This window comes from Choristoneura fumiferana, chromosome 7 (genome assembly GCF_025370935.1).
Source record: "Choristoneura fumiferana chromosome 7, NRCan_CFum_1, whole genome shotgun sequence".
Classification (NCBI taxonomy): Eukaryota; Metazoa; Arthropoda; class Insecta; order Lepidoptera; family Tortricidae; genus Choristoneura; species Choristoneura fumiferana.
The window spans coordinates 18,241,675-18,259,088 of NC_133478.1; the positions used below are offsets into that span (position 1 = coordinate 18,241,675).

General features: G+C 39.9%; 1 protein-coding gene across 1 annotated transcript in view; it reads left to right on the forward strand.

Moving 5' to 3' along the window:
* The window catches only part of LOC141429798 (echinoderm microtubule-associated protein-like 2), a 41,765-nt gene extending 26,490 nt beyond the window's left edge, over positions 1 to 15,275 (forward strand). Inside the window, 13 exon segments of the mRNA XM_074090340.1 lie at positions 318 to 528; positions 1,193 to 1,396; positions 1,972 to 2,158; positions 2,927 to 2,966; positions 2,968 to 3,124; positions 4,019 to 4,145; positions 5,168 to 5,298; positions 6,120 to 6,241; positions 7,236 to 7,368; positions 9,552 to 9,639; positions 10,067 to 10,211; positions 11,344 to 11,425; positions 12,175 to 15,275. Of these exon segments, the coding sequence (XP_073946441.1) occupies positions 318 to 528; positions 1,193 to 1,396; positions 1,972 to 2,158; positions 2,927 to 2,966; positions 2,968 to 3,124; positions 4,019 to 4,145; positions 5,168 to 5,298; positions 6,120 to 6,241; positions 7,236 to 7,368; positions 9,552 to 9,639; positions 10,067 to 10,211; positions 11,344 to 11,425; positions 12,175 to 12,300 (1,753 nt within the window). The 3' untranslated portion in view covers positions 12,301 to 15,275.
* The last annotated feature ends 2,139 nt before the right edge of the window (positions 15,276 to 17,414 follow it).

Consider the following 17,414-nt stretch of genomic DNA (forward strand, 5'->3'; position numbering starts at 1 on the left):
CACCACCCGCGATCCCGCAATCTTAACCAGTCGTCGCTCCATCTTGTTGGAGGCCTACCGACAGCTCGTCTCCCGGTCCGCGGACGCGCCATTCGAGAACTTCTTGACCCCATCGGCCATCAGTCCTGCGAGCAATGTGCCCCGCCCACTGCCACTTCAGTTTCGCAATTCTTCGGGCTATGTCTATGTATGCTGTATATATGTGTATGCATGCGGGTTAGGTAATAAGAGTGTGTGAATCATTTTGAGCACCACAGCTGCTTCTGCTGCTGACTGTACATTGGATGTACCTTGTTTTGATTGATGGACTTTTCCAGAGGTAAAGACTGCCGCAGCAACCTCTACCTCCTCCCGACCGGCGAGATCGTCTACTTCGTGGCGGCGGTCGTGGTGCTCTTCAACGTGGATGAACAGTGCCAACGTCACTACACCGGCCACACTGATGACGTCAAATGCCTCGCCATACACCCCAACAAGCTCATAGTGGCGAGCGGACAGTGCGCCGGACATGATCGGCTCGACGCCAGGGTAAGCAGAATATATCTTGCAAAGCACTACTATCTTTATTAGAAAGGAACTTAATTACGGGTGCTGCCCTCCGACGACAGCTATTTTCAAGCTCCATATGTGGTCACGTCGTCATTAAACCATTGACCGCATTTAGGTATCAGGTAAAATAAAATTTAAATCCGTGGCGACCTAATGCAGTTACAAGACTAGCAGACTAGATGAAAGAAACCGTACTACAGCGGCCTTTCTAGATATGACAAAGGCGTTTGATTTTATTAAACATTCACTATTGGTAATAAATTAGAAAATTATGGAATCAGAGGACCTGTATGATCTTTGTTTGTTCAAATAGTTAAATTAAATGAACGTAACGAAGAAATCGTACGTATATCAATCTGATTATATAGACACAATGGTTATGGAGTTCCCCAAGGAAGTGTGCTTGGACTGCTTCTGTTCAACATTTACATAAACGAGTTACTTTACAATTCGATGATCAGTTTTATTCGCTAATAACATCCCAATAATAATAACAGCGGAAAATACATGAAAACAATGAGACTGGAAATTAAGTATAAATATGTATAAGTAAAATAAAAGGTAGCAAAATAAACATACCAACTCTCGTTTTGAAAGTATTAAGGCTGGGGGACCAACCCATTAGAAACTTTTTTATTTCCAGCCTCATGTCCGCGTCTGGAACTCCGTATCCCTCGCTACATTGGCCGTAATCGGAGCGGGACAGATGGAGCGTGGCGTGGCAGCTATCTCCTTCTCTCGCGCGGACGGCGGCGCGCTACTAGCTTGTGTTGACGATGGACAGGATCACACCATCTCCGTGTGGGAGTGGCAGAGAGACAAGGGCCACTGTCTCGCTGAGACTAAGGTGAGAACCCAATATCAACAAGTTATTTCAAAAGATATTTGTATATTTTGCTGAGTTATTAGGTAAGTACTTCTACTTTATTTGCAACTTTTAACGGCAAGTACTATCTAAATGGTCACTCACTCATCAAGACATTGACGTATATCTATTGCACTTGTAACTATAGACTGGGAGGAGTAAAAAAAGGAATTTAAAACCTCTGAAAATTATAAAAGTTGGATTTTAATGGCTTTGAATTTAGTAACTTTAATGGTACACTGAACATCGATCGATGTACGGAAACATTCAAAGCAATCAAATGCAAACATAATACTGTGTTCTGTTATTTTTATGTGTTTTATGTATAATAAAGAGTTACAATACAATACATTACTGAAAAATATTTACATGGGTCTGTCAAACTAACTCAACTACGTACGGAAATATTCTTCAGTAATATGCATGTAGTGTAAATTTTTGTATGTACTGTGTTCAATAAAGAATTTTTGTGTTGTTTTGTATTGTAACTTAAAGAGTTTGAAAACAACTTAACTGGTTGGTAACTGACTGTTCTTACAAGTTAAATGCTCCCACAGTGCTCAGTGGACACAGTCGTGGCAGTAGAGTTCCACCCGCTAGATCGCAACCAAATAGTAACGTGCGGGAAGAACCATATCGCGTTCTGGACGCTCGACCACACCAATATGCTGTACAAGAGGATGGGAGTCTTCGAGAGTCGGGACAAGCCGAAGTACGTCACGTGCCTGGGATTCAATCATAATGGTAAGTAAATAAATATCATGGGACACTTGACACCAATTGAGCTAGTCCCAAAGTAAGCAATGCTCGTGTTATGAAATTTGGTATAGAGATAGTTTATGACTCTGGGAAAGACATAGGTTACCTTTTCTAACGAAAAAAATTCGACGCGAGCGAAGCCTTAATAACTTAGGGCGTCCGACCTTTTTTCCTAAAAGTACGGCTAAACTGGATGGTGTGTCCTGCTATTAGGTTTGATTATCTGGCAACGCTACTTGCATCCACCGGTTGCCCACTACTCTCATGACGCCGTCAATCCACCTAGTGGGAGGCCTAACGCTTTGTCTTCCGGTTCGTGGTCGCTACTTAAAGACTTTTCACCCCCAACGTTTATCAGTTCTTCGAGCGATGTGGCCCGCTCATTTCCACTTCAACGTACACATTCTTCTAGCTATGTCGGTGACTTTAGTTCTTTGGGAATTATCCGTATTCCAATTTTATTGCACAAAGAAACTCCAAACATAGCTCTCTCCATAGCTCGTTGCGTGAGTCTCAGCCTCTCCAAGAGGACAACAGTCGAGGACACTATCACGCTGGGGATGTGTTGCGATGAATGGGTTTTTCATGAACTCATTTGCCTGTCCTCTCCTCGCACAGCACAGCTCTAGTGGAAACAGCTGAGCGGAACGAGGATTCAATTCATTTATTTCATTCCTCACAACGCATCCTTACACATCTCTGGTGAAAACGCATCTTAAATCTCTCTTTTCAAGGCTCCGTTTATATTTTTAGGCGACGTCCTCTCCGGCGACTCCAACGGCTCAATAGTGGTCGCACGCAGCCACGAACCACACGGTGCGCGCGGTCCACGCGGGCTCGGTGTTCTCGCTGCTGGCGCGGAAGGACGGCGCCATCCTCAGCGGCGGCGGCAAGGACGGCCGCGTCGTCGCCTTCGACGCTGACCTCAACGCCACCGGACAGGAGAATGTGGTCAGTATGACTGTCCAATTGTTGTATACGTATGGCCGGCCGCGCGGTTGTGTTAGATGCTGACCGACAGGAGAACGTGGTCGGTACTACTGTCCATTTGTTGGTATACACATGACCAGCTGCGTAGTCGTGTTGGATACTGACCTCAACACCACCGGGCAGGAGAATGTGGTCAGTATGACTGTCCAATTGTTGGTATACGTATGGCCGGCCGCGCGGTTGTGTTAGATGCTGACCGACAGGAGAACGTGGTCGGTACTACTGTCCATTTGTTGGTATACACATGGCCGGCTGCGTAGTTGTGTTGGATGCTGACCTCAACGCCACCGGGCAGGAGAATGTGGTCAGTAGCTGTCCAATTGTTGGTATACTTACGTATGGCCGGCCGCGCGGTTGTGTTAGATGCTGACCTACTAGAGAACGTGGTCAGAACTACTGTCCATTTGTTGGTATACACATGGCCGGCTGCGTAGTTGTGTTGGATGCTGACCTCAACACCACCGGACAGGAGAATGTGGTCAGTAGCTGTCCAATTGTTGGTATACGAGTACTTACGTTTAGCCGGCCGCGCGGTTGTGTTAGATGCTGACCTACAGAAGAACGTGGTCGGTACTACTGTCCATTTGTTGGTATACACATGGCCGACTGCGTAGTGGATGCTGACCTCAACGCCACCGGACAGGAGAATGAGGGCAGTCTTCGCTCCGCTCAGCTGTTTCCACCAGAGATGTGCTGTGCGAGGATAGGTAAATGAAGCGTTATTGGTTCATGAAAAACACATTCTCGCACATCTTTGGTGGAAACTCAGCCTGAGGCTTAAATACGTATTACTTATTTGTTGTTTTTAACCATTTGAGCATGAGCATGAGCTGAACGTGATGTCTCCATCCCCAGATCGAGGGCCACTACGGCGGCGTGCGCGTGGTGGCGGAGGGTCGCGGCAGCCAGCTGTTCGTGGCCACCACCAGGAACTGCATCCTGCACGGAGACCTCGACCTGGGCTTCTCGCCCGCCGTGCTCGGTACGACCACACACACACACACACACAATCACTCAACGATAAGTTTTATGTGGTTACTATAGCTTGGTAGTTCTACGAGCAAGGCTCGGATACCGGTTAAATTTGCAAACCGTTATCATGTACTTGGCGCAAAACCTTTTTTGGTTTCGTTCGCGAAACCGTTATTTTTAAACCGGTTTTTAAGGGAACATTTCTATAAAGTTCTTGTCAGATTAACCGGTTTAGAACAATAAAAACCGGTTTATTCCGGCGCAGGATAAACGTCGCCGCCCGCCGCCGGACGGCCAGCTGTCACTCGTCGAATAAACCGGTTTATTTAGGTTATAGTTAAGTTCTTAAAAATGTTCGCGTTCTTATGAAAGTTCGGAGTTAAACCGAAATAAACCGGTATTTACCGCTATTTTATAAACCGGTTCCGAGCCTTGTCTACCAGTGACGATAATTATCATTTTTGGATACAAGTTATAGGATTGTTACTCGACATAATGTCGCTGAACTGACAATTGTCACGTTGGCAAAATTGGGCCCTGGTTCTACATCGTGTTATTTTTGATTTCCGTTAACTTTAAGACAATCTCCAGGTCAAATGAGGTTAATTTCTCTCTGTACTGTTTAAAAGATAATCTAGAGTTAAGATAATTAATTTTTAGCATTGAAACAGCGTAACCGTCCTTATTTTATGTCGTTTTTTCAAAGTCCACAACTAATCCGTTTCTAATTCATACATTTATTTAACAAATTAAAGTTAAACATGTAGATTTTTTGATGTCTCTTGTCAAGTTTGTTTATTTTACAATTTAACTAGGTATTCACAATGACTGTGAAGCTATTATATGCCTTTAAAAAATATTCTTGAAAAAAAAAAACATTTTTAATTTGACGAAAAAGTAATTATCAGGCAGAGCCGTCTGCCGAAGTTAACGGGTATCAAAAATAGCACGGTGTATATATGTATAGCATCATAACAGACGTATGGCGACAGGTCTTGAAGGCAATACAATAACAATCTGTAACTGTTCCAGGTCACGTGGACGAGCTGTGGGGTCTGGCGGCTCACCCCACGCTGCCGCAGTTCGTGACGGCGGGCTGGGACCGGCTGCTCCAGCTGTGGGACGGACTGAGCCACTCCACCGTCTGGAGCAAGGACATCGAGGTACGAGACACCGGTATTTTTAGACGTGGGAGATTACTCGTCAGCCTGGCTGCGGCAGCAAATCAAACAACGAGGATGTATGGTAGCCGCGCACTAGGCAGCCTGGCTGTACAGTCAGTGCAGTGCAGTGCGCGGCAGGCTTAAAAAGTTAACGCTGCGGCGTTTTTTTATACAAAAAAAAAATTAAAGCATTTGTGCATAGCGTTTAAATAAAAAAAATCCTCATAAAAGTCATAAAACACGCGTTCCTATTGGTCAATTTAATTTCACATGCAGCAGATGATTATTTTTGATTGGTCCAATTGTCGTTTCAGCACGCCGGGAACATTATTCAGAAATATATTCTAAAAAGTCGTATCGTGCTATGAGATACATAAAATAGATACGACCTGTACCGTAATGTGTTACATTGTGGTTGTGTTTTGAGAGCCATAAATAAGTCAGCTGTTTAATGTAAAAATATAGGCAGTTTTGTGTACTGGATTTAGGTTATCTGTGGACACATTTTCGAGCAGTGTCGTTAAAAATAATTTTATGTCGCCTAGATACAGCATAAATACGATGTTTAGGCTGTGTTTCCACCAGAGATGTGCGAGGATGTGTTGCGAGGAATGTGTATTTCATTAACCAATAGAAACGCTTAATTTACCTCTCCTCGCACAGCACATTTAGTGGAAACAACTGAGCGGAGCGAGGCGAGGTAAATGAAGAGTTTCTATTGGTTCATGAAAAACTCATTCCTCGCAACAGATCCTCGTTCATCTCTGGTTAAAACGCTAGCACGAGAAGTGATAACCGTATCTGTTTGTCTGTCTGTCCAGGAGCGCGCGCAGTGCTGCGCGTGGTCTGCGGACGGCGGCGCGGTGGCGGTGGGCTGTCTGTCGGGCAAGTGGCTCGTGTTCGAGCCCAACTCGCGCGAGCTGCTGGCCTCGCACCACGACGGGTCAGTACACACTCCTTTTCACCGTGCGAGAGATATCCTGCCTCATACCAGAGCTGGATGAGCCTGACTTGATGTGTGGCCAACAAGTGGGATTCCGGCAGTGAATTAAACTATTTTGGAGAACTAACAAAAGTCTACTAACGTGGTTAACATAGTCGGCACCTTCTCACTGAAATCCTAGTATTGCCACTATCACAACGATTCACAGTAACTTAAAGAAGAGCCTAGTTTAGTACGTTGTGTCTTAAGGGCGGTAAATAAGGAATTACGAACGAGAGTCTATGAGTCGATGTTCGTAATTTTAGTACCGCCCGTGCGACATACAATGTTTTTCATCACATTTGCGAGTAAATTTTTATATTTGTAAAAGATAAAATATAATTGTTCCAAATATTGGCGATACCTTAGGCTGCGCTTTTGGCAGCGCAACGTGCGAGTGTGTAGACCATCAGGCACGGGGCACGGCGCAGCGCCATCAGTACGGGCACTGACTCATGCGACCGACCACGGGTTTCATGATAAGCACATTAAGTTCAAGGTCTTATTTGGGGGGTTGCAACCAAGGTAGCCTGCATGTTACGACACTGTTTACGACCAAGTGTGATGAAAAATAGTAAAGAAACGCGTAACAGTTCCTGAGACTGTCGACTCGGGCCAGACTTCTTTTACAAACTGACAATTGACGATCGCTTTTCCCGCGTCCAGATCTCAGGCTCTGTCAAGCGCGCCACGCATGGCAACACTGGCGTTTCATAGGTGCTATAATACCAATCCCGCCAATATTATAAATGCGAAAGTTTGTAACTCTGTTTGTTTGTTTGTTACTTCATCCCGTCTAAACCGTTGAACCGATTTAGAAAAAAATCGATATACAGATAGTTTTGAGTCCCAGGAAAAGACATGGGATAGTTTCCGCGGGTCATAGGTCTAAGAACCAACGCTAGAAAACCTGCTTTGAAATAAAAAAAATCTGTATGGTAAATTCTCTTGGCAGCACGGAGCCGATCCAGACGATCCAGTATTCCCCGGACAATAAATACGTGGCGCTGGGCTCCCGGGACAACTTCATCTACATCTACCAGCTGGACGACCAGGGACGCCGCTACACGCGAATTGGCAAATGCTTGGTGAGTGAAATGAGATATAAAATTAAAAATAAAAAGATATTAGTCTTGTAAAAGTGAGTCATCAACTCTTAGGTACATAATACAACTGGTATCCCGCCTTTTTACGGAATTAGTTGTTTGCCACATATTCCATTTGCCAACTGTTTCATTTCCCAACTCAGTTTTCTCTGAAACCAATAAAAATCTCAGTTGTAGCACCGGCTAGCTTGCTTACAAGGTGGTTCTTGGCATTAAAATCAATGTTTCGTTATTTTCAAAATAATTTAGTCATTCGATATTCAATTGTTTTCTTACACCTATGACCAGACTCATTTGGAGAAGTGGAAATCATTTTCAAGGAAAGAGATTGTTGCTGTGTTTTCAATGATTTTTAGGGTTCCGTACCTCAAAAGGAAAAAACGGAACCCTTATAGGATCACTTTTTGTCCGGTATGTCTGTTTGTCAAGACCACGTCAAGACTCTTTTTCTCGGGAACGCGTGGAGTTATTAATCTGAAAATACTGAGGTCTTTTGTCCCTTGCAGCTGTGGTAAAATCAAACATCTAAGCCAACGCAAAAAAGCTGCAGCCGTTTATAAGCCGTTTAGCCGTAAATTTTCAAAACTCGCAAGGGAATCAAAACCTACAGGGTACTTATACTACATAGTATTAGGTACTATTAAACACAACCAACTAGAAAAGTCTGAAATCTTGATGTCTGTCTGTAAATATCAATGACCAATATAATCTGACCCCACACTGCGTACATTTTGCTTAAGAGTAGGGCTCTGCATACACTGGATGAATTAAATCACTCGCAAAAAGCGAGAAATATCTTCAAGACACGATTCCCGTTTACTTACATACCTATAAATGTGTACGGAACCCTCGGTGCGCGAGCCCGACTCACACTTGCCCGGTTTTTTTGTAATTGTGTTAACAAGTTTAATGGTTTCACGCATCAGTGCACGGAGAGAAAGCGTAGAAGGGTAACCCATTTCGATGCTGCACGATCATAACGCTATTTTATCGCCTCGCTCCATTGGCATCTCACGTACCTAGGGCACGAAGATGTCGACGCTCGCTCGCTATTGGCTGAATATTGAATGCTCATGTCAGTTTCTATGGGCGCGTACACGAAAAACAGGGTCGGTATTTCCATGTCGGTATTGTCCGGGCCGGGAAATAGTGTCTCCCAATGCATACAAACGCATAGAGTCAAATCAAGGACGTGTATCAAAGTGGATGACACCAGTCGATCTACCTACCCTACTTTCGTGTTTAAATTTGACCTATTTGAGTTTGCCTAAATTTTACTCAATGAACTGAATCTATTATTAAATACAATAAAACAAAGTCGTGTTAGTTACACCAATTATAACTCAAAAACTGCTGGACCAATTTTTATGACTTTTGTGTTTTTGGATTTGCCTTCGTCAGGAATAGGATAATAAGGTATAAAAAACATTGGGAAATCGACGATAAAAAAAAAACATTTTCCCAAAAATATTCACTTATAAAATAATTGATATGTCCAAACAACATTGATTGATAGTTTGGAAACGCAATTGAACCCGCTGTTTGTATGTTATCATAATTTTAATGTAGTGTTTTCTCACCTGATGTAAAGTGCAGATAAGGCCAAAGGTGTATCTTACTGGTTCAGTAACAGCCTATTCACTCTAGCTAAATAAATTATTTAGATTAATATTGATCACTGAGTCAAATCAATTTGGCCATTTTCTATGTGTTTTAAAAACGAGCTTTTTATATTCAGCTAATAGAAGTGTAAGTAGTTTCCTTTTGAAAAAATCCTCTTTCAAGTTAATCTCTTAGTTATTTTATTTTAATACCCTGTTTGTATACTACATTGAAAGTGGGATTCTTTTAAAAACTAGATAACGCTAGGTATCTTGTAATATTGCATTAAATATATTAATTAATTAATATGTATACTTAGGTAGAGCTTTAGTTTCGTGAATATTAATTTTTAGATTTTTTTCAGGCTGGCAACATGTGTAGATATTTGTTTGTAATATATTTAGTGCCTATTATACTTCTAGCTTTATATTTAATTCCACATTAATTACATTAATACTGTTGTAAAATATGTAACCTTAGCTTATCAGATAAAACTTTGAATTTTGCTACTGCATAAGCGTAGCAATTAAGTTTATATATTTTAATATTTTTTTTTATCATAGGGTCACTCCAGCTACATAACACACCTGGACTGGTCTGAAGACAGCCAATATATCAGGAGCAACTCTGGGGATTATGAACTTCTATACTGTAAGTCACTAATAATTATATATTTTATAGCCCGTCTGCTTAGAATGTGTTTATCGCTACCCTGCAGGAACTATGCAATTTTCCGGGATACAAACTATCCTATGTCCTTTCTCGGGACTGTAAACTATCATTTACCGTATTTCAACTAAATCGGTTCAGCGGTTTAGACCTGATGAGGTAACAAACGTTACGATGCGTTACAGGGGCGGGAGGCGGTACGAACAATGCGTTACGTCACAGTTTTTTCTATAAAACGTTCATACTATAATGTCCTCTAAAACGTTACGATTACATGAAGGGGAGGGAGGGTCAAAAATCTTCAAAATTGCGTTACGTATACTTGAACGCCCCCTTGCGAGCCTAATGCGTAGCGATATTGTGTCTTGATTGTGATAAGTATCTGACCACGAAATATTCTTCGTGGCAGGGAACGCGACCACGTGCCGCCAGGTGCCGGCCGCCAGCAGCCTGCGGGACATCGCGTGGGCCACTCACACGTGCCCCATCACCTTCCAGAGCGTGGGCGTGTGGCCCGAGAGCGCCGACGGCACCGACATCAACTCCTGCACCAGGTACGGGATGTTATCCAACGGACTTTGTATCAAGGCTCGGATACCGGTTAAATTTCCAAACCGTTATCATATCATGAACTTGGCGCAAAACCTTTTCATTTTGGTTTCGTTCGCGAAACCGTTATTTTTAAACCGGTTTTAAGGGAACATTTCCATAAACTTCTTGTCAGATTAACCGGTTTAGAACAATAAAAACCGGTTTATTCCAGCGCAGGATAAACGTCGCCGCCCGCCGACGGCCGGCCAGCTGTCACTCGTCGAATAAACCGGTTTATTTAGGTTATAGTTAAGTTCTTTAAAAACGTTCGCGTTCTTATGAAAGTTCAGAGTTAAACCGAAATAAACCGGTATTTACCGCTATTTTATAAACCGGTTCCGAGCCTTGCTTTGTATCAACAAGCTTACTAAAGTTTACTGAAGATAATTGAGAAAGCAAGGTAAATACGACCTTTCCAACAAAGTAAAATGGCAAAACATTATTTACAACACGTGACAACCAAATTGCCAAAGGGTCCATAAATTATTAATATCATGGGACAATTAACTTGGGAAAATTTCCTACTAGGCAACGGATAAACGTACTTATGTAGATAAATACATATTAAACGTCCAAAACTGAAGAACAATCATTCGCATTATCGATATAAATATCTGCCCCTTCAATGTATTGTTAAGGTTCTGTCCCTCAATCAGCAAAGCCGGGACTCTTATAGGATCCCTTTGCTCTCCATCCGTCTGCCAAAACTATTTTTCTCAGAAACGCGCGAAGGGGTCAATTTGAATTAATGTCAAACTCTCAGGTATCATACAAAAGCGTAACCGAAATCGTTCCAAAGTGGTCGGAATCGATAAGATTTTAAAGGATTCGCTTGAGAATCTGACACTTGGATAATCGTTTCCGGATTTGCCCATCTCTAGTTACTACAAGATGGATTGCAGCGACGTGGTATAACCATGGAGCGGCGGACAGCCTAGATGGATTCCTCAATGACTGGCCGGACACCACTCAAAATCGAGGCATATTTTTGTATACCTACAACTTTTTCTGTCAAGAACATACTATGCCATTCGATTTTATATCCATCCAAGTATTTCCTCAAGTATTACGTTTTGACTAAATTGTTTGTTGCAGATCGCACGACAGTCGCCTCGTCGCGACGGGAGACGATTTTGGAAAAGTAAAACTTTACGCTTACCCCGTCACGCAGCCTAAGGTTGGTGATTTAACAATGAAGTCTATGATTAAAAGCTAGATTTAATCGGACTATTTACATATATACTAATGTAAATAGACTCGTTACGGGATGTAGTAGACCGTAATTGATAACCTTTAATGAGCGCCTGATATTTCGATGTAGTTCCATGCATGATCACGGGTAGACTGAAGTTTGCGGGTTGATCACGGTATACATCCTAGCAAATATATATATCTCTATATCTAGTGTACTGTGAAACTGCTAGTTATGCTGGGTAGAAAAAAATTATGGGCCCTGGAGGGAAAATGCTTTCAATCCTTTAGTTAGTGAAATACAAAATATCCATAGAACTAAAACTACTATTAAATTAAAGTAACTAAAACTTTAATTAAAAAAGAGAGGTGGGAAAACATGTTTTTATTTTTAAAAAGAAACAAATTTGCATTGCATTTCAAGAAATTCTATAATTAATTAAAATTATTTCTCATGTTTGCGAGTGTTTATTTTTTGAATTTTTAGCTGGTTCGATACCCGGGTGAGCCTAGCGAATTAATCTTTGAATGCAGTTTTGTTTCTATTTAAAAATAAAATAATGTTGCCAACTTCAGGATTTAAGGCAGTTCCCCTCCAGGGCCCATAATTACTTTCCATTCTGTATATTTTCCCTAGATTGGATTGAAAGAGACAACAGATACCTTTTACGCTCTGCAATATCCAAGCGCAACACTCGACTTCAAAAACTTCTAACACCATTAATTCCCTTGCAGTCCCTCTGCCACCAGTACGGCGGTCACTCTTCCCACGTGACCTGCGTCCGGTTCCTGCCGGATGACTCGCGCCTCATCTCCACCGGCGGCCTCGACACTAGCGTCATGCAATGGGTTATCGACTAGACCTGGATATAACTATCCAACCCTATTTAACTATTCATGGCCTCCAGCGCCTAATGAGTTGCCACGGGCTTAGTTGTGAATTGGTCATCTACTAAATGTCGATGGGTGACACTTATTACTGACCCGGACAATACCGACATGGGCGTGTACACGAAAATCGGGTCGGTATTATCTGGGGAGGTAAATAGTGTCACCCGATGTCAATCAATCAATCAACTAGTAAACCACTAACGGCCTTAAACGACTAATGAGTTGACACCATGGGCTTACTCGTAAATTGGTCTACTAAATGTCGATCAATCAAGTACATTTGGACATCCAACCCTATTTAGTTACAAATTGGTCATCGACTCATCGATTAGAAGTCGATCAATCAACTTGTATATGTCGTGCTGCAGATCTTTAAAAGTATGTAGGTACTGATGACTTCTAGGGCCAAATATAACTTTAAGTTGGAGATCCAATCATATTTCCCTACTGATATTGGCCTCAATAGCCTGATTTATTTGATCCCTGCTGGTGACACGTTTAGTAATCAGACTTTGCGATGGAAGTGAGTAGATTGTCACGCACACAGCGTTTTGTCATTGACAGGGATTTTGAATAATAGCGATTGCAATATCAGCTATAAATATAGGTAACAACGGAAAACGGTTGCGTCGTTGTCGAATAAAAAACATATTTTCATATTTATTACCTACTTATTTTAATTTCCTTTTAACAAAATAAACAGATCTAAATGCTTTGTATTTTATTGATATCTTTTTAATTATATTTTGCACCGTGTCGTGAAAAATTTGTAAAATTTAATTATATTCTATCTACTTGTGGAATTATTTTCAATTGTAGTTTTTTTTTACAATCATTAAATTGTGTAATGCGTAGCTGTGTCGTTAATCGTTCATCTCAACTCAATTTTTATTGAGTAGTTTACCAGATACATCAGTAGATTTTGTGCAATAAAGCATCGATATCAGTGATTAACTTGTGATATTTGCCCCAATTTTACATTCCATTTTAAACATACGTATTGTCAAAATGTCGTACAATGAAACGTTTGTAGTTGTAGGTAACTGTACAATCAAGGTCAAATGTATTTAAACTTTACTATCTTGTCGCTGTCATTTCGTAGAAGTTCTATACAAGATTGTGTAAAGGCATACAGTGAGAAGGTACTTAAGTGTAAGTTTATTTTGACCTGGACTGTACTAACGAGTAAACCGGAACCAATCGGATAAGTAATGTGATTTAATTGTTAATGTAAGTTTATCTTGCACGAAGCACTAAGGCCTAAATTGGCGTTGTAATTGTGTCATTTTATATTAAGATAATTAACTGATTTTGCCGGAACTTTCAGACAAGTGAAGAGTTCAGAGAATTTGATAGTTGAAATATTGTTTCAATAAATTGTTATGTCACACATGTATTTTATCTGATGGTTGTAGGTTAAAATTTAAAATACAACGGTAGCATTTTTAACTTCAGCATTTACGAAATAGTTTTAATACTAATGTCAAAAATGCAAAATTACGCAACCATATTGTCGTGTTTTAAATACTTTACCTAAGAATGGGTATTACTATTTTAACTTTTATGCAGGAGAATATACTCTAGTTGAAAAGTTTTATCAGACAATACAGAGAGTTTAGGGCCAACTGTCGAATCATAATAGTCAAACTCATATGTTTGTACTTTAGTAGGTACAGCCAGCAGAAGTGGATGAGCAGTTGCAAAATTAGCGCATCTACATGAGTGTTATTTTCCAGGGGGACCTAAGCAAAATTCGGACTTCGTAGCTTGCCGTCCCGCTTTATATTATTTAATACCAGAGTGAGAGGGGACGGTACGACACGAACTTCGATTTTCGAATTTCGTAGTAAAAAACGCAATGGCCTATACGAAGATCTCGGCCCATATACGTCCCACTGCAGGGCACAGCAGGGCTACTACGAAACTCGAAGTTCGTGTCGTGCGGTCCCTCTGACACTTATACTATTTAATACGAGAGCGAGAGGGACGGTACGATACGAACTTCGAGTTTCGTAGTAGCCTTGCTGTCCTCCTCTCAGAATATTAATGCCGCTCTGGCTAATTATTAGTCACATAAGATGACATTTAAGAAAATCCAGAAACAGCCGGTTCTATATATTTTGTTGGCATGGCAAGTGAAATTATGGTTTGCTAATAAATTTTGTAATTGTATTTTTTCTGCACGGTTGTGACTAAATCAAGCAAAGAAATGAATGGTAACTATCACTTAATCCGTCACACTAATTTAGTTTAAGCAAGGCAACACTTTGGTAGTTTTATACTTGCAACACTGCGAATATCGTTTGTATGGTACATGATTGAGCTTTTAAGCTGATTTTAGCGTAAGCATAATAATCTTGTGGCACGTTTTAATCAATTACTATTTTAATAATTATTTAAGCCATAAGATCAAGTTTTACAAATTAGGATTAAATTAATTATTTTAATTTTAATGAATGTCTCAGCGTGGTTATCAAAAGAGATTCAAGCTTATATTTTCTTCATTTAATTGAAAGTACAAATAATTTGTATGAGCTGCTTTCTATGCTACTTTCGAATACGAGAGCATAAGGATTTAACAATGTAAGGGTAATATTGCATATCCTTTTGTCAAGTATTTTTAAACTAGGAGTAGCTTCCATCTTTACTGTAACCACGTTATTGTTAAATATTTTACTATCAGACATTGCTGTAGCGGTGCAAAAACAATTTAGTGTTGTCTAAATTTTTTTAGCACCGACAATAACGAAGTCTGCATTTATGTTAAGTATCAAAAGACACAATCGCTTTGGTGAAAATCGAACGGTTTTTAACACCCTAGTCACCGTAGTTCATTTCATTTATTAATTCTCATCGCAGTTTAGCACTAAAGTAAGTTTGTAAATAGTGTGGAGACGAACTTCCGTCTTTTTGAATGTGCCTCTAATAAAAACTTTTATTGAAAATTGTTGTTTTATTATTTGAATAAGTCAGCATGAACCGACACACCTAAATAACACCTAAATCAAATATTTACCTAGCCAAGGGCAATTGTTGCCAAGAAAAAATAATTAAGGGCTATCATTGCCAAGAAAAAATTCGTCGCAAGAAACTTGCCGAAAAAGCTCTTTAAAAGCTATTTTTGACACTGCAACTTCTCTTAGTGAGTTAATATTAACCCTTAATAAGGCAGAGGCGATTTAGCGACCACATGCATTGATTTGGAAATTCTACCTTATTCTTTTAGTAATAAATTACAATATTCATTGTAATTATTGAAAATACTATTAGCTTTAAAAACATCCTTTGCTAGGTATGTATTCGATAGCTACTTTTGATTCTGTGATAGTTTCCAATAAATGGGGCCTTATAAAGGGTTAATATCAAGGCAAGGGAAACTTAGTGGCACTTAGTGTCGTTTAGTTTATCTCCGAATTGATGTACGACCCGTCCATCATCGGTCATTCATTATATAAAACGCGAATGCAACAAACATCTCTATCTCAACCGATCCGATGTGCAGCAGAACTATAACTTCAATGAGGGTTTTCAAATATCGCTAGATGGCGTTAATATCGTGAGGTCGGTTTGACGTTTTCTCGTGTTTTTTTTTTTAATGGCTTTCACTCTTGCTGTTTTTAGAAAGACGTATTTTGCCAATGTCGATGTTGCGACATTACGCACATGAGGAGAATGTTCGGTTTATGAAATTTTGATTTTGGGGAAGGAACAGATAGGAGACCTAAAACAAATAACATATGTTATGGACGGCACACGGACGAGTGTCATTTTTTTTTTAACAGGGAAATGACAGACTGTTAAACATGCTAACATAAAAGGAAGTAGTGTAAAGGAAAAATGAAATATAGAAAACATGCTGTAATTTTACTACAACTTAATGTTGTGACTCAGTATAAATTTGATTAAAAATGTTGTCAAGGAAGAATCCAAAAGAGAAAGAAGTTCTCGTGATTGGTTAAATAACGAAATGAGCCAATCACAAGCAAACGTCAAACGGAACACACGATACTAACGCCATCTAGCGATATTTCGCCTCTGTGAAAACCCTAATTTAAAATAGTCAACAGCCCGATAGTTTACTATACTCGGTGAACTTGATTTACAGAACTGATTTACTAAAACCCAGATCTAAAATTATAACATCTATATAAAAAAAACAGTGTATTATTGAACGGAAAAATCGAAAACGGCATTTTTGTTTTCAAATTAATGAAGTCGGAGGTATGTTCTTATCAAAATAAAATTGGTAACATTACGTCATTCCCGCGGGAAATCGATGAAAGAATTCTACGCGAACGAAGTCGCGGTAAAAAGTCATTAGAAATAAAACAAAAACTAGGAATTCTACTCTTGGTCATTGAAAGATCTAAGAAAAATTAAAACAGTTTATATTATAGACTACCTACTTTATATCGATAAAAAACAATGACTAACCATAAATAAAATTAAAAATAATACAATTTATTAAATTAATAATAAAACATATCAAATTAAACTAAACGTAATTACAAAATAAACATAAATTATTATTCAAAAGCTGAACCCGGGACTCGCAAGTGCTTTTATTACAGTATTATCTAGAATCACATTGAAATATGGCTATTTTATTCACTGCATATCTTCAAAAAGCTACAATCTGTCAAAGGATTTTATTTAGAAAATCGCAATAGATCATTTTACAGCGACTTTCATTTAATTTGAACCTTTTTTTATGAAATTCAGCATTTGAACCGGCACAGCAAGGCGCCTCGGGCCGCAGCAAAACAAAACTAACAAATACCTATCTATTTGGGTACTTAAGTAACAAGGGCTGGGGCAACAAAAAGCTATTTCATTTCTTGAAAAAGATAACCTAAATATCTGTACTGATTAAATCGTATTCGAGTAACATCGTCAACAAGAACTACGTAGAAACCAATTACAAAATAGTTGACATCATTCTTCACTTCATTTTCAGACAAAACTAGGACCCAAATCTTATTCATGCTTAGTATTTACGTAAAAATAAATAGCATTATATTTAATTTGGTCCATTATTGCCTCAAGGATGGGGAGGGGTCACCAGGGTCCACTGAAACATGTCG